The 21,389-nt window shown below is 41.3% G+C and overlaps 1 protein-coding gene across 1 annotated transcript in view; it reads left to right on the forward strand.

Annotated features, from left to right (window-relative positions):
* The window catches only part of LOC308384039 (5-hydroxytryptamine receptor 4), a 61,407-nt gene extending 48,327 nt beyond the window's left edge, over positions 1-13,080 (forward strand). The window contains exon 7 of the mRNA XM_080862344.1: positions 12,092-13,080. Coding sequence (XP_080718470.1) covers positions 12,092-12,185 — 94 coding nt within the window. The 3' untranslated portion in view covers positions 12,186-13,080. The remainder of the gene's footprint in view (positions 1-12,091) is intronic.
* The last annotated feature ends 8,309 nt before the right edge of the window (positions 13,081-21,389 follow it).

Below are 21,389 nucleotides of genomic sequence, written 5' to 3' on the forward strand. Positions count from 1 at the left end.
AAACCTTTCTGATATGTAATTTAAAGTAGCACCATATCTCTTACTTGGTGTAAAACTCGAAAGTGTCACGGTTTGGCATGGCAGACCGTGGGGGGTGTAGGGAAGGAGGACCCAGGCGCGGTGCTCTGTGTGCGAACAGGGCGTTTATTTACAGTGTGTGGTACAAAACAACAATAAATCCCCGTGTTTTTTCCCCAGACTCCCGTGTCGTGTCCTCCTAGTGCTCTCTGCTCCCCTGTCTGCACTCCCGGTGCTCGCTGCTCTTCAGGCCTTCCACGCTCCTCCTGCGGGAAACAATAGCGGCAGCTGTCAGGACACTAAACAATGGCAGGCATGCACTTAACGACAAAACCTAAACTGGGTGACTAACGTGGCGTCTCAAGCAATGATCCCGCACCGGTGGGAGCTCCAAGACTCTCTAAAGTGCTCCTCAAAGGATATCGTACCATGATGATATAAACATGAGATGGCGCCAGTATGTTCGGCTCGCCGTCACTCCTCCTCCTGTTTTTTGGTTTTTTGTTTGCTGTTCTTTGCCTTAACTGTGGAAATCAACTCGCTCCGGACTTATGACCGGCAAACTCTCTTTATTATTCGAGACTCAGCAGTGTCAGCACCTTTGTCCTCTGTCTTTGATGGACAAACAAGCGGTGTGCCTCCACTGTTCGATGGTATTCCACCTTACCTACGTCGCACCTGGTTCCTCCCTCCCAAGCTACACCGGAAAAAACGTTGGAGAAGACGAGGGAAGCGAAGTGGTCTCCTGGCTCGCACAAAGGCATTTCTATCACTCTCCTGCCTGGCTGATCCTCCCCTCGCTCAGATGGGTTTCTGCTACTCTGCTGCGGTGAGGGGCTCACTCCAGCCCAGAGGACCCTGGGTGAAAACCGTCTCTCCAACTCCGCCTGCTGTTGCTCCGGCTTTACCGGTAGGCCCGCTTCTTGGCCCGCGCCTCCCTCGGTCATCTGGCTCACTCCTCGCCATGCCGGCGGTGGCGTTCTCCTCTGGTAGGCGACTCTCTGCCATCTCCGGCCCACGCCTGGTGTTTGCTCCCTTCCTGCGTGACTCTCCGGGTCCGTCGCTCGCTGTTTCCGTTCCGGGTCCTCGGTCATCGGCTCTCCTACAGCCACGGATCCGCAGATTTGGTGCTATAAACTCTAACCTACGCCCACTCACCCGCATATCAACCCCGATGACAGCTACTGATCTCACCTTATCTATGGCTTTGATCAACACTCGATCCCTCTCCAATAAGACGTTTCTGCTCAAGGATTTTTTCTCTTCTTACGACTTGGATTTTATGTTCCTGACGGAGACCTGGTTACGCGCTGGTGAGACTGTGGCTTTCTCTGAGCTTCTTCCTCCAGGCTGTTGTTTTTTAAACACTCCCAGGTCCTCTGGCAAAGGCGGAGGCCTCGCCTGTGTTTTTAAATCTGTTTATGACTGCCATCAGATTTCTTTTTCCTCTTTTTCCAGCTTTGAACTACAGCTTTTTAAACTAAACTCATCCACTCCGTTACTGATTGCAGTGGTATATCGTCCTCCCAAATTTAACAAGGACTTTATCAGTGAGTTTGGGGAATTCCTTTCAGGGCTTTCAGTAGATTTCGATCATTTTCTTATTGTTGGTGACCTGAATATTCATGTGTGCTGTCCATCTAAACCCCTGGTTAGAGACTTTGTTTCACTGTTGGATTCCTTCAACCTTACTCAGTGTGTGTCTGGCTCCACACATGAGAAGGGTCACACTTTGGACCTTGTCATGTCTCACGGCTTGGGTATCCACATCTCTGAAATTTGTGAGAGTGCGTGTATCTCCGATCATTTTCCTGTTCTATTTTCTGCCACTGCACATTGTTCTGATGCTGCAGTTAAACCTCCTTCACGCCGTCACCGGATCATCAATACCCATGTACCATCTCAGTTTTCTGCTGCTTTTAGCAACTCTGAGCTCTCCACGGTGGACTGGATTGATTCCTTGTGTGCAGAAGATTTAACTGCTCTTTTCAACTCAACATGTACTTCTATTTTGGACCTCATCGCTCCCCTAAAAACACTCCGTCCCAAAGCTCACGCTGAACCCTGGATTACAGACTCTGTTCGTGCTCTCAGGCGCACCTGTAGGTGTGCTGAGAGAAAATGGAAAAAGGACAAGCTGCACATTTCTTTTAATATCCTCAGAGACTCTCTTTCAACCTATCAGAAAGCCGTTAAAGAGGCCAAGTCCTCCTACATATCAAACCTGGTTAGCAGTAGTGTCCATAAACCTCAGACTCTGTTTCGTGTTTTAAATTCCATTGTAAATCCTTACACATCCACCAGCCTCACACCTTCTGCCACCCTCTGTAATGACTTTCTAAAGTTCTTTGTAAACAAGATTTCCTCCCTGCAGTCTGTCATTCCATCTTCACCTTCCAATCCCTGTGTTTTGTCTTTGTGCCATTCTGCCTTTAATCAGTTCGAACCAATCTCTCTCTCTCAGCTGCATGAAATAGTCTGCAAGGTTAAGACTACCAACTGTTCCACCGATGCTATCCCCTCTCGGCTTCTGAAGCAGGTTCTGGACTCAGTCGGACCTTTCCTTCTGGTCCTGATCAATGCCTGCCTCAGTTCTGGTTGTTTTCCAACACCCTTCAAGCACGCTGTTGTTCAACCTCTCCTTAAAAAGCCTAATCTAGATCCATCCCTACTCTCTAACTATAGGCCCATTTCCAACCTCCCTTTTCTGTCTAAAGTACTGGAACGAGCCGCCCTCACGCAGCTCCAGCTATTTCTTGACAATAACAATCTCTATGAGAAGTTCCAGTCTGGTTTTAGAGCTCGGCATAGCACAGAAACCGCCCTTCTGAGAGTTTTTAATGATTTGCTTTTAACTGTTGACTCTGGTTGTGCTGCTGTCTTAGTAACCCTGGACCTGACAGCAGCCTTCGACACTGTTGATCACAACATACTGCTATCCCGCCTTCAACATTGTGTCGGTTTAAAGGGCACTGTCTTAAAGTTTTTCCAGTCCTATTTGAATAATAGGAGTTTTTCTGTTCACCTTGGTGAACTGTCATCTCCCAGAGCTCCTTTAACCTGTGGCGTACCTCAGGGGTCCATACTAGGCCCCCTGTTGTTTATTCTGTACTTGCTCCCTCTGGGCGATGTGCTCCGTAAACATAATGTGTCCTTCCACATCTTTGCCGATGATATTCAGATCTACCTCCCTCTGAGGTTGAACTGCAATGTTTCTTTGCAGCCGCTACTCTCCTGCTTGTCTGACATTAAGACTTGGATGACTCTTAACTTCTTACACCTTAATGAAAGCAAAACTGAAGTCATTGTGTTTGGGCTTCCTAAAGATCCCAACTTCTCTCTTGACTTTTTGGGACCCCTAACCTCCGATTGCACTTCTTCCATTAAGAGTCTTGGTGTTATTTTTGACAATGCTTTTAAACTTGATAAACAAATCAGCTCTGTAGTTAAGGGATCTTTTTATCATTTGCGGATTTTAGCCAAAGTCAAGTCTTACCTTTGCAGGAACGATCTAGAAAGAGTGGTCCATGCTTTTATTACTTCACGGCTAGACTACTGCAATTCCCTCTATGCTGGCCTAGATCGTTCCTGTCTACATCGCCTTCAACTGGTGCAGAACGCTGCCGCTCGCCTGTTGACCGGTTCAAAAAAAAGAGACCACATCACTCCGGTTCTCTGCTCTCTCCACTGGCTCCCAGTTGCCTTTAGGATTGATTTTAAAATCTTATTGCTGGCTTTTAAGGTTTTAAATGGCACTGCACCTTCTTACCTGTCAGAACTCCTTAGAACCTATCGCCCCAGGAGATCTTTGAGGTCAGCCGACCTGATGCTTTTAGATGTTCCCAGGTATAAATTAAAGACAAAGGGAGAGAGGGCGTTTGCTGTGGCTGCACCCAGACTGTGGAACAGTTTACCTCCTCACGTCAGACTCTCCAAAAGCCTAGAAACTTTTAAAACCGCTCTTAAAACTCACCTCTTTTCATTGGCTTTTAGAAAGGTTTAATTTATTTGTTTTATATATTTTTATTTTATTTTTATCAGCGAGGTGTTATTACGAAATTGTGTTCTATTGTATTTTTATCTGTATTTACTGTACAGCACTTTGGTCAGCCTTGGTTGTTTTTAAATGTGCTCTATAAATAAACTTGACTTGACTTGACTTGACTAAAGTAGCTCCCCCGACAAGGCCTGATCAGCAGCAGGTGTGTGGCTTCGGGTGTGGCCAGTCCCCTAGCAGGGCCACACCCACCAGGCCTGACGGCGCCTATAAACAAGTGCTCAGACACACAGCCACCCACACACACATATGTACAAGCATAGAGAAGAAGGGGGAGCAACACCAAAAATACATAATAATATAACAGGTCCATGACTGCCCAGGAGTCCTGGGTCGCCCAGTCCCAGGACCCTGACAGAAACATTCAGTTCCTGGTCGTCACTGTGGTATAAACATATCCAGTTTAGTACTGTAAAGTAAAATACAGTCCGCAAATACTGCTAACGGTTTGGCTTCAAGTCATAAAACTCTTCCAGAGTTTAAAATTTCTGTGTGTATGATCTTTGCTACCCTTTCCCCGTTTGTTCAGTTCAGCCTCATTACCTGCTGTTAGGGACTTAGGCAAAAATAGGCATCTTCCCTTGAGACAAATTAGTAAAATGCCACAGAACATTTTTGTCCAGAAAAGCCTCCAGAAAGCCTGGAGAACTATCGCTCATGACTAGGGATGGGTATTGATAAGACTTTCACGATTCCGATTCCATTTTCGATTCTGTTTAACGATTCGATTCTTTATCGATTCTTTTTAAAAAAAGATGAATTGACAACAACAAGAACCGGTTTTCGATACCCATCCCTACTCATGACCAGATAAAAATTACTTGGAAAATAAATAAATAAATAAATCGTCAAATTCCATGTTGTAGCGACACAAACAAGGCGTCTAAGGCGTCGTAGCAACCACGCCCAGCATGAGAAAGTTGTGATAGATGTGGCAATCCCAGCCAACAGTGATATCAGAAAGAAGGAGCATGAGAAAATCAAAAAGTACCAGGGGTTGGAAGAACAACTGAAGGAGCTGCTGAAAGTAAAGTCCAAAGTGGTCCCAGAGGTACTAGGAGCTTTTGGAGCTTTGACCCCCAAACTGAAAGAGTGGCTCGATCCAATCCAGCAGAACCCGCAAACTCCCAGGCCTCTAGTAGAGAGTCCAAGCTTGAGGAACGCACACATGTATACACAACCCCCACAAGAGGGAAAAGAGGGGAAATTACTATTCATAGATATGACAGAAAATAAGACAACACATACTAGGTCTCTTTTAATCGGAGAGGGGAGACTCCATTAAATGCCTGTCATCACTTACTGTAAGTATAATAAGTGACCTCATCCATGACTTTCAGCCAAGAAAAATTGATTCAAACTTTTCATTTTGAGTCACATTATATTGGTTTTAGGCTAAAAAACAGAATTGCTAGGATTAGGCAACAAAAGTTAAGTTTAAAAGGTTAAAATCTATCTTCCCATGACAATTGAGAGTTTACACGAGAGAGTACATTCACTTGTTCACACGACTGCTGCTAATGGGCTGAGGACTGTGTGTGCTAATATTTTTTGTGAATGTGTCTGACACTAACTGACTGCAGTCAGAGAACATGCTTCATGTTCATGTTTTGCTCTTGAACAATACCATATATGTAAGCACAGGAAGTGAGCTTTTCTTTGTAGTGATAAGCAGCATAAACGACATGTTTGTGAACCATTCTTAAGATGCAGAATGAAACCAAATCCAAGTCAGATCAAGGAAGGAGTTTATATGCAGTTGTAGAACTAGGCTTGGATTTGTTTATCATGGCATTAATAGGGATTAGATAGTGTGTGTAGCTTTCACATTCAGAGTACTGGGATTAGCAGGGTTTTATTTTGAATCAGAAAGAGCAATGAGATAAATTTCTGTTGGACGGAGAGCTATTGAAGGATTTAAACAAAACAATAGAATTAAAATAAACTTAATGAATGTCTAAACTTCCTCAAAGACAGTAGGGACAGCTTTGTGTGCCAGAACATGAGAAATTTATTTTTTGAAGAGACAAAAGTTAAAATTATTTTTATGATATTGTTTTTCTACCTACTTGCAAAAAATGAGTGTGCTCAGAGGAAAGCCCAAGAGCGACACCACAGACTCTTTAGCACGTTAAATATTAAAGTCCATGAAAGTAAGTTATAAAAAGACTGAACAACTACGGCTTTCCAGGAAGAGAGACTGTTTTCTCTAAAAAGAAGATGGCAGCACTTCTTACATTTGCTAAGTTGAATCCGAACAAATCACAAGACTTCTGGAACAATGTTATTTGGACAGTTGAGACCAAAATGCCACAATGTATATCTTCACGTCTGGTAAAAACCAGACATGGCAGCGCCTTCAACACCTCAAATCAAATGTCAAGCACGGTGGTGGAGGGTTGGTGATGATTTGGGCTTGTTTTGTAAACACAAGACTTCGGGCACCTTGCAGTCACTGATTCAACCATAAACACCTCTTCCTATTGGACAATAATCCCAAGCACGTGAAACCTAAAAGATAATCTGTTCACCTGAGCCTCAGGTACCTTGGTGTGATCTTTGATTCTGCCATGTCCCTAGAACAACACTCTCGCCAGTTGATTAGGAACTGCCCTTTTCAGCTAAGAAACATCTCCAAACTGCGAACTTTGCTGTCTAAGTCTGAGTTAGAGATGGTTATTTATGCTTTTATTTCATCTCGCTTAGATTATTGTAACAGCCTTTTTCTTTGTTTGAGCAAAAGGAATCTTGACCGTCTCCAGTTAGTCCAGAATGCTGCTGCAAGGCTTTTAACTAAGGCACGAAAAAGAGAGCACATTACACCAGTGTTACGTTCATTACACTGGCTTCCAGTACATTTTAGAATTCATTTTAAAATCTTGGTTCTGACTTTTAAAGCTTTGAATTGTGATGCCCCTGCCTACATTTCTGATCTTTTAGAACCCCACGCTCCCTCTCGCAGCCTGAGATCATCTAATCAAAGGCTGTTGGTAGTCCCACGAACTCGTTTTAAGACCACAGGTGATAGATCTTTTAGAGCGGTGGCCCCCAGGTTGTGGAATTCTCTCCCTCCATCATTACTTTGCCTTGATTGTATTTATTCTTTTAAAAAGCAGCTTAAGACTCATTTATTTAGATTGGCTTTTAATTAGATTTGTGCTGTGTGTTTTATTATTAATGTATTTTATGTATTTCTGTTTTATATTACTGTGAAGCACTTTGTGGTTTTTATCCTGTGAAAAGTGCTATATAAATAAATTGATTTGATTTGATTTGATAATGTTCCAGTCCAGAACTCAGCCCGAGTGAAATGCTTTTTGGGGACCTTTTCTGGGACCTTAAGAGAGATGTCCCGAAGTAAATTCCCACAGTCCTCAATGAACTAAAGCAAAGAAGAGTGGGACAAAACAAAAAAATGTAAGAGATTAAAAGTTTTACAGAAAGTGGCAATTCGATCCTCATAAAGTGTTCCATTTTTATGTAAGATTGTGACTTTTTTCACGTCTTTTTTCAAAGGTTTTAGTATCCTAAACTGTAATTTTACCACTGATCCTGGTCTTTGTTGCCTTTTTGGCACCAAACTGTTCCTCCTGAGCTTTAGACTAACACAAAAGCAAATTGTTGCTACAGTTGCCTTTCCTCAGATGCATATTTGCCAGTGACAATTAATTGTTTATAAGTGTAGATTTTGAGGATATGTTAATAGTTTGTTTTTTACCCCACACACTGTCAGTATGTATTTATTTGTATGCCCGTTTCCTTGAGTCAGATCCTCAGAGCTTGAGCGTGGTTTTGCCAGATACTCACGCTGATCCCTCTACTGGCTTCTGAGTGATAGGCATCTCTTCCATGACTGTGTGACAGACAGACAGAGATAGAGCTGTGTTTGAACAGTAAACAAACTTGCTGTACCGAAAACACACAAAAAAGAGAAGAGCAGAAGCTAACAGAACATTTCTGTTTGTCTTTCTCCCATTGCCTCCTCACCCGGGGCATGCCTCCACATTGGACTCAGTGTATGCCTCTGTGTGTGTGTGTGTGTGTGTGTGTGTGTGTGTGTGTGTGTGTGTGTGTGTGTGTGTGTGTGTGTGTGTGTGTGTGTGTGTGTGTGTGTGTGTGTGTGTGGTCATTGTGGCGAATGATCTGATAAGAAGGAGCTAATCCTGTTGAACCTCTGTGGTCGGTCACCAGTCTTCACTCAAAAGGGAAAATTAGATGTTGTGCCTCTCCAACTGCATGTTTTTGGGTTTGTGACTCGTACTGTGTTTGAATGGAAATGATAATTTACTCTTTAACTACAAGCAAACTGATATTTAGATGTATACTCATCTGAGACTTTATTAGGTTGACCTTGCTGGTACTGGGTTGGAGCTTTTTACCTTTAGAGCTAGCTTAAATTCTTAATGGAATAGATTCAACAAGGTGCTGGAAACATCCCTCAGAGATTTTGGTCCATATTGAAATGATAACATCAAATAGTTGCTCCAGATTTCCTAACTGCACATCCGTGATGCAAACCTCCCATTCCACTACATCCCAAACATGCTCTATTGGATCGTGATCCAGTGACTGTGGCAGTCATTTGAGTATGTTGTATTCAAGAAACCAGTTTGAGAAGATCTGAGCATGACATAACAAATTGTCCTCCTGGAAGCAGCCATTGCAAATTGAGTACTCTGTAGACACAATGGGATGTACATTGTCAGCAATAATACTCAGATAGGCTGTGGTGGTTAAATAATGCTCAGTTGGTACTAAGGAGCCCAAAGTGTCCCAAGAAAATACCCCCCCACACCAATACACCACCAGCACCTGAACTGTGTATGCAAGCCAGGATGAATCCATGCTTTCATGTGGCTCACACCTAATTTTGACCCTACTGTCTTAATGTTGTTGTGACTCAATGAATTAGAGGTGGTTGGGCAGAAAATTCCCATTAGATCAGCGTTCTCCAAAATGATCAAAATAGCACAACATAACAACCGTGCCACATTTAGGTCACTAAAATCTTTTTTTTGTTCGATTCCGATACTCCGTTTGAACTTCACCAGGCTCTCTCCAATGCATTTAGGCGTCTACATGCCTAAATGCATTGACTTGCTATCATGTGGTTGGCTGATTGGATAGTTGGGTTAGTGAACAGTTGAAAAAAGTGGCCTGTGCGTACATGATGCAGCTCATGTCCACTGCCTGAACTAGCTTTCAGAACAAAAGAAGAGAAAACAATCCAATACACAATGTGTTTGGGATCCTGTATCATCACTCTGCCTCTCGTTGTCAGCCACAGCTCCAGTTGACTGATACTGCTGACAATTATCAGACTCACCATTATGACTCATGTGAAAAGGTTGGATAATCGTCACCCCTGGACGGACTTGCTTTGGGTACTCAATTAGAAATATTTTCTCTCTGAGCTGCAGAGACATTAGTAAATACCATTAGCTGAGTTCAGAGATAAAAACCAGGACATCACATCAGTTCTAAACTTAGGCAAACTGGTTTTCATCATATAGAAACTAAGTACCTGAAAACTGGGACTTTTCATTTAATTCTTTCAAAAAATATTTTGCTGTTTTAGTTACTTTGAGAAGCAGGATGAGAATGTAATTTCATTTTATATATGTGAGAGTATCCACACTATATATCCATAATAATATACCAAAGGTTTCCATTAACACAAGGCTGGTTAATGAGGAAATGTCAATTGAGCGGCAGTTTTTAATGTTACTGCATTATCTTTCAACTACAATCTTTGGGAACTTAATCATCAAATGCCAAAAATGACTTGATGATGCTCTTTAAGTAGGTTTCTTTAGGCTGTACGAAGTATTCACTCTGACAATATTTCCAAAAGCACCACAATGTGCTTTATAAATGGACTGGCTTTGTGATTATAAGTAATCTTTACATGTGTTGGTTGATATCTACAGTTAAAAGCCTGATAAATGTATGTTTCTACATAATTTGGAAACAGTAGAAGTATCCCAGCTGCCTTCATTTGGAATATAAACATATAAATGTTGCTGCTGTTTTGTTCGGCTTGCTTCAGTGGGTTGCAAACACACCAGTGGAGCCAGACATGCACACTAAATCACAAAATATCTTCACTTGTGCTATGTAGAGCTTTTTTTTTTTATTTTAATTTTGATTTGTACTCTAAATAAACGGTCCTTGCAAAAACAAATGCTACAATTCTCCCTTTTCCATTTTGAAGTATTTTCTCTGTTTGCTCCCTTTCTCCCATTCCCCCGTCCTCCCTCTTTTCCAGGGGAACTTTGTGCCTTGCTTTGACAGCAGTTCCCCTTTTTTCTGATTTCCCATGCCTTCTTCCTCTCATATTCCCACCGACTTTTCCACAAAAGCTCTCCTCTGGTGGTTTCTGCCAGCAGAGCTATGATACATTTGTGTTTGCCTTGACCTCAACTCATCCTTCAAACATGGAACTTAAAATTTCACTCTATATGACATACAGTAAGTGACATTAGCCGTTAGAAACAGAAGCACATTTACAGTGGGGTGAAAAAGAAAGTACTCCATCTTTCACTTCTAAGGTTTTATGTATCTGAGCATAATTTAAAAAAAGAATCGCTGACCTCAGATGACCAGAATGACATGATATATTTCATCATATCAGTGTTTATTTAAAAAAAAAAAAAAAGTAAGGCAAAATGCAGAAGCAGTGTGTGAAAAACTAACTACACCTTTACTGCTTCCACAGGAATTAAGAGAGTAATCATCATCAGCAAGTGTGGCCATCTCTATTAAAGCAGAAGTTTTGGCAGTTTGCTGTTCTGGTGTGCGTTAACACAATGCCAAGTAGGAAAGACATCAGCAGTGATGAATGAGAAGCCATTGGAGCTCAGTCAGGGAATGGTTATATGGCCATTTCTTCCATTACTCTATTGTGAGTTGCATTCTTCCTAGAAGTGGACATTCCAGCAAATTCACACCATGGTCAGATTGTGCAGTGCTCAAAGAAACTCCCAAAAAAGTTTTTGATAATACAATTGGAAAATATTGCACAAGTATGTCTTGTTTGCCAGGAGAAAGCCTCTTTTCTCTAAAAAGAACTAGACAGAGCTTAGGTTTGCAAAGTTACATCTGAACAAATCACAAGCCTTCTGTCCTTTGGACATACAAGACCAGTGTATAGATGTCTGTATATAACGCAACTAAAACCCAGAAGATCAAGACAAATACCTCATACCACCACCATGCACAGTGGTGCTGGGGTGACTACAGGACCTGGGCTCCTTGCAGTCATTGAATCGACCAAGAACTCGTCTGTATACCAACGTATTCTAGAGTCAAACGTGAGGCAATCTGTCTGACAGCTGAAGCTTGGCGTACCTTGAGCTATGCAGCAGAACAATGACCCAAAGCACAGCAGCAAATCTGCGAGAGACAGTCCAGACCAGCTGAAATGCTGTGGCAGGACAGCACAGCATGTCCACAAACCTCAATGAACTGGAGCAATGCAGTAAAGAAGAGTGGGCCAAAATTCCTCCTGAACGAGAGACTGATAAAGTCGTACAGCAAATTATTACTTCAAGTTTATGCTGCTGATCTACTGAATCACGGGGTGGACTTAGTTTTTCAGACACTGCTTCTGGCTTTTTGGGTCAGTGTTTTTTAAATAAATAATGACACGTGTGTTGTTGTGCATCCAAGGTGCTAAATAATTTTAGATATGTATACATATAAACACACATAAAACCTTAGAGTTAAAAGAGGGATACTTTCTTTTTCACATGACTGTATGTACTGTATGTACAGGCTGGGGTGCTTCCCTTTGACCTCTGCTGAAGGGAGAAAAATCGCTAAAAAGAATTCATCTTCCATGATTAGCATGAAAAAAAAAATAGGGCTTTTAAATGACCTCATTTAACATGTCAGCTTTCTTTCTGCCTCTGCCTATAGCATTGTAGATGTGAAGTGTATATGAAGTTTACTTTAAGACTGTCTGACTTAAGGCTTAACTAACGTGTACTAAAGGCACCTCTGTCTAATTTTCAGATTGTCCTTCCTGCCAAACCGGAGCTACAGCGACAATGGACGGACAATTCTGGCCAATGAGCAGGAATCCCAGGACTCTCTTGGACCTCTATGAGGATGACTATTTTAAAAACAGAACTGTGATGAACCTTGAGGTGGACTTCCTCAAATAATAGTGATCGTGTCCCTTCTGGATATTCGAGCTATGATAATGCATCATCATTGTCTGATTTACTTTACTTACTGGTCCTGTCCATGGATCTCTAAAGATGTTCATTACTCAAGTGTGGAGCATCAGAACGGACTTGTTTGTTATAAAATAGTTGGATCAAGGAACTGTGCAAATGTTTCCAGGCATGCTCTTATTATGAAGCCCAAAGAACTAGTCTGGATCCTGGGATCAGCGAACTGCAAGCCCATCCATGTTAACATAATGTGAGACTCATTAACCTAACTTAAAACAACAAGCTGTGGCAGAGCTACCTGCCTGCTGCTCATACAAATGTTTGTTCATATAAGAATACGGCTTCTTTTACAGTACTGCTTTCTTTTCCTGTCTTTTACCAGCATAAACTAAACAGCTAAGGTGGCACTGGAGTCTGACACAGAGTTTTTAAAAAGGACTTCATAATTTCTGTTTTTCATTTCTAATCCTGCTGTGAACAAAAACACCAAAGACTGAAGACATGGACATTTTGATTTGATTTCTCCCAGGAAAGGCATCAGCGGCATCATGCAGTTCAAACAGTGCTGAAGCACCTGCATAACGTTTTCATGGAACATAAAACATGGCCGGACTTTTGTATGCAGGCCAGCCGCAAAGTTGAAGTGTAGCTTTACGCCAATGTGAAAAAATGTATGTCAAAACATTTATCGTGGTTTTCATCGTTCTGCAGAGAATGACGGTGATCTGTGTTGGAGAATATGCTTTACTTTTGTAAATTTATAAGATAAACTTCTGTAACAAAGCACTGAAAGTTCAGGCGCATTGCCATAAATGTGTCTGAAAAAGTGAAGGTTTCAGGAATGTGAAGAAAAATCCGCTCTGGTGTTTGTGCTTGTGAATGAGTCCAGTTTCCTGTATTCTTTCATGTAAATAAGGCTGCTGTGAAACATGAAGAGAAATCACTGGCGCATACAGTCACCGGCCACTTTGTTAGGTACATCTGTGAAACCACCTGTAGGTGCAAACATTCAGTTAGTTAATCACATGGCAGCAATTTACATTTACACATAGTCAAGACAAACTGCTGAGCTCTGGAGGAAAAAGAGGGTCCAACCTTGTACTAACAAGGCATAACTAATCAAGTGGCCAGTGACTGTAGTTGGATGAATAAGACACTTTGAAACAAGAAGCAGTCTCACATATCAAAAAATAGATACAACAGCAATATATTAGAACACCAGAAGTAATTTCTAGTAGCCAAAGCTTAGTGTATACAGGTCAATGTACAATTTACAAACTGAACCAGCTGTACATGGATCAGGATCAGGAAATACCTGCAACCTTCTGTCACATATTCAGTTTATCTCAGAGTTGGGCCTTAAATCCTGCAAACCTTTCTCAGTCATGTATTTCATTATGTGTGACTTAAGGAAAGTAATAGGTATTACACTGCCAGTGCTGGGTTGGACCCCCTTTGCCTTCAAAATTGCCCTAATTCTGTGTCAAAGATTCAACAAGGTGGTGGAAACATTCCTCAGAGAAATTTGGCCCGTATTGACATGATGAAGTTGCTGGAGATTTGTTGGCTGCAAATCTGTTATGTTGTAAGGTAAAGACCTACAATAATACAGAGAAAAACCCAACCAGGTGACCCCCTGTGAGGAAACAATTGGCATCAGTTGGAAGGAAAAAACACAGAGGAATACATACACATAGCATATCAGACTTGAATACACTCACTGGAACAAAGTCTGACAATTGCTCATATAATCAATTGCCCTCCCTGTTAGATGTCATGTTTTACAACATGAAAAAAATATCAGCAGCCTCGTGCTTGCATTTACAGAAGCACTGCATCTGCTGTAGATTGTAATAAATTCAGGATCGGGTTTATTTTGCACAAAGGCAGTTTTCAGCTGAGGTGGGTATGAAGGTGTGGAATTTCACAAATGAAGAATAACAGACTTGGAGCTTTTGAGTTGCTTGATCAGTGGACTGATCAAGTGGACTGTTTTAAAGGCAAATTAGGTGACATTTGACCACTAGAGGGCAGAAACTGTAAAACAACCTCAAAGAGCCCTTCAGTGGGATTTACAACTCAATGTTAAATCTACGCTGTAACTTACTTACCTAGGTATGTGCTAATGCAGCTTGTAATGACTGTAATTTGCCTATTCCAGCACCATCTAGTGTTTCATTAGAGAAACTGCAGAACAGCTGCACAGCCTGCAGCCCAGGCTCTACATAAATTCATTGCATAAGCCTAAATCAGACTTTAAGGGAGTACCTGTAATTACCTATTAGTACTAATTTTGTCTAATTGAACATATGAAAACAAGTTGATGTGACATAGTGCCTACATTTAAAAACAACAACTAAAAGCAGTACAGTTTGGCACCACTGGTGACTCCTTTACATTTTCCAGACTCCTTTGATTCCAAGGTTTATTCTAAGTTTAGCCCACATGTTGTCTGTCTAAGTTGGTCTCCATCTATCACAGCGCGTTTTGAGTTTGACTTACAAAGGCGTGAAGCTATTATCCGCCTACTGTCTGTCATCACTAATATCTGCGTTATATTGTCCTTCTGCATTTAAAGCATCAGTTAACACCTCTTCTTTCTTTTTCTTCTCAGTTCACAGCCTCCATGTATTTCATGTTTATTAGACGTGATAAAGATGCCAAGAAATGAAAGCATTTTAAACAGTTTGACTTCCAATCTGCAACAAGGTGTAAACAAAAATTTATAGATTTGTCATATAAGGCTCATATGTTGCACATGTTAACAAAGAGCGGTTTATTTACACATTGACTCTGCACCAGGCAACATTAGCGTTTTTGGCCACCTAACAGAATAACATCCAATAGACAAGCTCCTTTTAGCTCTGTTTCTTTAATATAGTCCATCTGATTGCTGAAATCATTAAGATCCATCTTCTGCTGGAAAGAAAATACACATATATGGTCCTTAGAGTCTGTATTTTAAGCAGATTGTCCTCTTTCCCCCAGATTTTGGCAGGGGGAAGCCTATTGTAGTATTTGTGCCTTCTATTGAACGTTCACTTGTCTCAAATTGAGCTCTGTGATGTGATCCTTTCTTCAGCAAGCCGGCATGAGAAAGCAGGCTCTCTGTGAGGCTGAAGCATTTTTAACAAGCTTTCATTATTGTTGGAGGTGGTAGGCAGTAATTACACACAAAGCCCCTCATCAGAATCCTGTTTGGTAACAGCAAACCTGAATATCTCCAATCATTCCCAGTGCTGCTAAAAAAAGAAAAAAGAAAACAAATGACTTAGGTTGGGAGTTTGCTGGCCGTTAACTAAACGGTGAATTCATTATATTGTGAGCCTTCTCACAACTCTCTGACTCCGCTGCAATCCTTCTGGGGTTATAGCCTGTCCAAGACCTCGAGATCTCAAGGCTCTGGCTCATATAGCACCACAGTGCCAGAGCTGGACCCGGTCTTCTAAAAACATTTGGCTCGAGGATTAATCTGAAGCTAACACAGGAACAGAACATCATTTTTAACCTAACAAGACATAGATTTATACTTCCATCTATGGTACTGAAAAAAAATAATGTTGACTGCAATGGAGATGTTTTTGTTTCAGGGTCTGATCTCTTATAGCAAACAGGCCTGCACAACACAAAACAATTTGTTTGAGGATATAAAATGTGGTACCTCATCATGGGGGTTTATCATTCTTTCCACATGGAGGCAAGATCTTAGAGTTAACTTCAAAGCACGGCCCCAAGAGCCACTTTTAGGTGTGTCTCATTCATTGGGAAGCAGTCCCACATGGTTCCTATTGGAAAAACTTAAATAAGCTAGCTGTAAGCAGTTCATTAAGCTTATTAGACATGCTCCTGCTCAACCAACCTGTTAGTCTCAACCAACAAGTATTTTCTTTCATAACACCAAAAAAAAAAAAAGAATTTGAAAATTCCTTCAGTGAAGCACAAATCTTACTTTAACATGCAGCAAGTTTTACTCATCGTGTACATCGAGTTGTAGCGGGCTCTCTACTGCCCCCTGTTATCAGAGCTCAAAACAAATCCCACTGGTTGGGCAAATTTGTAGGTAATTTCTATTGGGAAAACTGCGCTAAAGAACAGTGCATAGCCACAACCAGCACCACCCGGGCCTGTCTCAAACGCAAAGTTGTTTCTTCAAGCCAAGTAAAAGATGAGCAGAAGACATCCAGCTGCGCAGCAAAAACTAGTACCGACACACGGTGCTACTTGGAATACAACAGATGAGCCAGTTCAGGTGAGGGGGTTTGTTTTTCCCCATTAGTCTTATAAAGCGACGGAGTATAGATGTCTTTAATGGATTTGAAAGTTTAGAAAATGACTGGTGCAGTGCAGAGAAAAATTGGATGGGGATAAAGAAAGCAGAAATCAGAGACTCTCATAGACTTCCTGCTTAATACCACCAGATGTCGTCGCAACACTACTAACTGTGATGGGCTTTTCTATTCAGCGGGTAGAGTAGGAGTTCATATTACTGAGGGGGGGAGGCTTCTGTTTGTTTGTTCAGATTTTGACAGGAAAAGCATCATGCCTGTTATAAGTGTCAGCTTTCCAACACAGGAAAGCCTCCATCACTATGATAAGTGCTATGAGCTACAAGTCTACCGCTGGAACTTAAGCTAAACTATCTTTTTATGATTGCTTTGTTGTTATTATTATTACTATTATAATTAAGGTATAAAATGGAAATCTCACAGGAGTGTAATCCAAATTCAACGATTGTTAAATAATTTTTAAGTCTATATTTAATCCAAAACAATAGTAATAGTAAGTAATAAGTGACCAAATGCTGAAAAATCTATATACACACAACTGATAAAGCTGAAAATCAGTTTTGACTGTGCTCTTCAGGCCATTACGCCACATTGTATTAAACACAAATATCACTTTATAAAATATACCTGACAATGTATTAGGTACAGATTGCTCTTAATGCTCCCCCCCAGGGTTTTTGAGTTTATTATATTATTTATAATTTCTAGTCTTTGGTTTCTTTGAGTTCTGTCTTATGGTTTATGTCTCTGTCTTGTCTAGTTGCTCTGTCTCCCCTGTCAGCTGTATCCCCTTGTCTAGTTCGCGTCTCTGTGTATCCTTAGTTGCTATATCCCCGTGTCCAGTCAGTGTCTGTGTTTGCCCTGGTCCCACGTCTCTGTTCCCTCTGTTGTAGTGCCTGCGTGTGAGTCTGTGTCTTTTGTTCAGTCTGTGTTATGGGTTGCCTGTTTTACTTTGAAAGTCCATGTCCGATGTTAATGTGTCTGGTTTTGCTTCCTTTGTCTCGTTAGGCCTGATTTGCCCCAGCTGTGTTTCCCTCCTGTTACACATTCCCTGATTGCTCCCTCTGTGTATTTGAGCCCTGTGTTTCTTTGTGTCTGGGTCGTGATCTACTGTTTACCTAGCTGTGTGTTCTGTCTGTCCTTCGGTTTAAGTTTATTTTTGATTTTTTCCAGTTATGTTATATTTTAAGTTTTACATTAAAGCTGTTTTGAGTTCACGACTGTCTCCGGAGTCTGCACCTTGGGTCCTATTCCTGTCTGCACACAGCCACTCATAACACTAAATTCTTTGTGATTCAAGATGCAGGAAACACTCCTTAGAGATGTTGTCCATGCCATCCTGCTGGAAGAGCCATTAGATGCTGTGATCATAAAGGGATGAGCATGGTCAGCAACATTGCTAAGGAAGACTGTGGCATTTAAAGCACAGTTGATACTACGGGACAGGAACCATTGGTACAAGTCAGGAGGGATCCACGCCTTTATCTTCTCACTGTACCATCCAATTGTCACAGCAGAAATCAAGATTAGCCAGACCAGGTGATGTTTTTCCATTTTCCTGTTTGTTTCCCATGATCTTGTGTAAGTTTCCTTTCTTAGCACACAAGAGTGGAACCTGGTGTAGTCTTCTGCTGCTGTAGTCCACATTCTTCAGTTTGGCATGTTGTGCATTCACAGATCCTTTTATGCATATCTTGTTTGTAACAAATGGTTATTTGAGTTACTTGCCTTTCATCAGCTGCAGTCTGACCCTTTTCCTCTGACATCATAAAGGCATTTTCACACAGAGAAAGGCTTGCTATCAATGCACAGCTGCACTCGTTATAATAGCATGGTTCTGCAGCAAAGCCCAAACTGCAAAGTCACTTCATGCATCCCAAAAGGTTGATTCTGTTCATCTGGACATAGCATTTTCAGTGGGAGAAACATTTTGTCACTCATCCAAGTGACTTCTTTAGTCTCAGCTGACTGCAGGTTTCCCCAACCTTATAAACAGTCATTTTAACCAACATTTTAAGTCACTTCATGCATGTTTCCCAATGTTTGCAAACAGGCTTTTATGCTCCATGTTCTGTATCGTGTCTTCTTTCACGCTGCACAAATGTCTTTCATACTGAAAGAAAGTAGCAAACATTTCTTTCCGTCTGATGTACATCAGTGCTTGTAGATTCTTGTTTGCATTCATTTAAATCTAAAAGGTACAAGTGCAATCAGTGAGCCAAGAGGTAAATTAATGGGAATGAGGAACTTCTACCAAAGAGCATTTTTTTTAATGAATGAATTAATGCAAGAAAGGAAAAAAAGAAAAAGAAATGAGCTTATTAAGACTTTTGTGATATTGTTTAGGCATGTATTTCTTTCTTTATGCATATTTCAGTTATTATTCATTGATGACGTGTTTTGGTGTATGTCTCTTTTCTGCATGCTCCACTTTATAAACAGTGTAAACAACATGCTTAGAGTTCACCTTTTGCCTGTGTAGAATAAATAACTAGGTCTTTTGGTTATCGGTTGATATGTTAGTGCTTTGTCAATAAACAGCTGTTTTGGGTAACTTTTTAACCGAAACATTATTATCATCATTCAAGGGAAGTTTGAATGGTAAATGGCCTGCATTTGTATAGCGCTTTTCTAGTCCCTAAGGACCCCAAAGCGCTTCACACTACATTCAGTCATTCACCCATTCACACACACATTGGCGATGACAAGCTACATTGTAGCCACAGCTGACCTGGGGCGCACCGACAGAGGCGAGGCTGCCAGACACTGGCGCCACCAGGCCCTCTGACCCCCACCAGTAGGCAAACACAGGGTTAGTGTCTTGCCCAAGGATATTTGGCATGCAGTCAGGAGGCAGCCTGGGATCGAACCACCGACCTTCTGATTAGTGGCTGACCTGCTCTGCCACCTGAGCTACAGCCACCAGAAGGGTTGTACTGGAGCACCACAATGGCTCTTTGTGCATGAGGCTCTAAAACTCAAGTTACTTTCCATAAACTGCTAATCTTCCCTAAACATTTACATCCCAGGACAATGGCTAATTCTAGACAAATGGAGTTAAAATGTAGTTGACGGAGCCTTTGCATGAATCCATCAGTGTCTTCTGTGGGATCCATTCAACTGTTGAGAAATCCTGAAGATGCAGAGAAGGTGATGTCGTGCCATGAGGTTGTCAAGATGTAACTTTGGACTTGTGGCAAACGTTTTGACAGGGCAGTTAAGCAGTTAAATGTGGCTGCTCTTGTTAGCAACCCAGATGGAACAACTACAGTTAGGAACACTTGGATTAAATGCTTTAAAAATTAAAAAAATAAAAATAAAAAAATTAACCTGATTACAGAAATCCAAGGATATCAGTTGATGTGTATAACACAAACCTTTGTCTCACCAGGTGCTTCTTCCAGAAATAAGTGCTCTCTGCAGTCCTACAAAACACTAACCACAGTGTATGATTGATTAGCTTTTAGAACCACCTTTAGCAGCAATAACTTGAAGCAAATGTTTTCTTTATGACTTTATCAGTCTCACATTGTTGTTAAGGAATTTCGAACCACTCTTCTTTACAACATTACTTCAGTTTATTGAGGTTTTTAAATATTGATGTTTGTTTAGGCTCAGCTCTCTTAAGGTCTCGACACATCATTTCAATCGACTTGAAGTCTGTACTTTGACTGGGCCATTGCAACAGCTTGATTCTTTTCATTTTCAACCCTTCGGTTAAAGATTTGCTTAAAATCATTCGCCTGTTGGGTGACCTAATATTGGCCCAAGGAAATGACCTCACATTTGACTCTAAAATACTTTGGTATACAGACGAGCTGACTTTCAACTCAGCGACTTCAAAACAAGCCCAAATCTTCACCACCACCAGGTTTGACAGCTGCTGTATTTGTGTGATATTGCGAGACGTCTCCACCTAACCTGAGAAGATACTTTCTCCTGGCATCCCTTCCAAACAAGAGATAATTATTCAGTCTTTTTATACTGTTATAATTAGACTGTTATACAGTCTAATTATACTCTTAGAAGCAACAGAGGGCAAGTTCACTGCTGATAATCGTCCTCCTTGGAATGCTCCAGACTAACAAATTCACAACACTCACACTCATTGGTGCTCAGTTACTCAAGTGCATTGGGTGTCCCTGTTTTCCACATACTGCTTCAGGATTGGTGTTTCATTTAAATAATGGAAAGGTGGAATATTTCATGTGTTGTTGTATGTAAATATTTCAAAACCTGATAAGGACCAGATGACTTTTCATTCTATCCTGATATCCTAAACGTGTGATTTCTTTTACACACAACAGTATATACGGTTACTACAGGGTGGGCCATTTATATGGATACACCGTAATAACATGGGAATGGTTGGTGATATTAAAGTCCACCCTGTATTATTTTAATAATAAGGTTGTTGTCACCTGCTTTCACCTGGGCCCTATTTCAGGAAGCCGGTTTAGTGCAAACTCTGAGTAAGTATACCCTGAGTTAACGAAAACTCTGGTTTTTCGGTTTCACAAAGCGAGTTTAGATTAATTCTGAGTGAGTTACTATGACGACACACTCCGTGAAGCTAACCTGCCCCCTAGCAGGTTTACTTCAACTAACCCTGACTTTCTCCGCCTCTTTGTCGGAAACCTGACTGTAGGAAGTGTCAGACATGGCGTGCCCCTTCCTTGAAGAGCCAGTAGATGTTGAAGCCCAAATTCTCCGCAGAGCTCTCCGCCGGGAGAGAGTGATTAGAGCGCGTTTGGACATTTTATCATTTCCTGATGATTTTCTGTGTGAACGTTACCGTTTTTCAGCACAATCTATAATTTATTTGAATAACATCCTCAGGCCTAATAT

This window comes from Rhamphochromis sp. 'chilingali' (assembly GCF_963969265.1).
Source record: "Rhamphochromis sp. 'chilingali' genome assembly, chromosome: 2".
NCBI classification, from domain to species: domain Eukaryota; kingdom Metazoa; phylum Chordata; class Actinopteri; order Cichliformes; family Cichlidae; genus Rhamphochromis; species Rhamphochromis sp. 'chilingali'.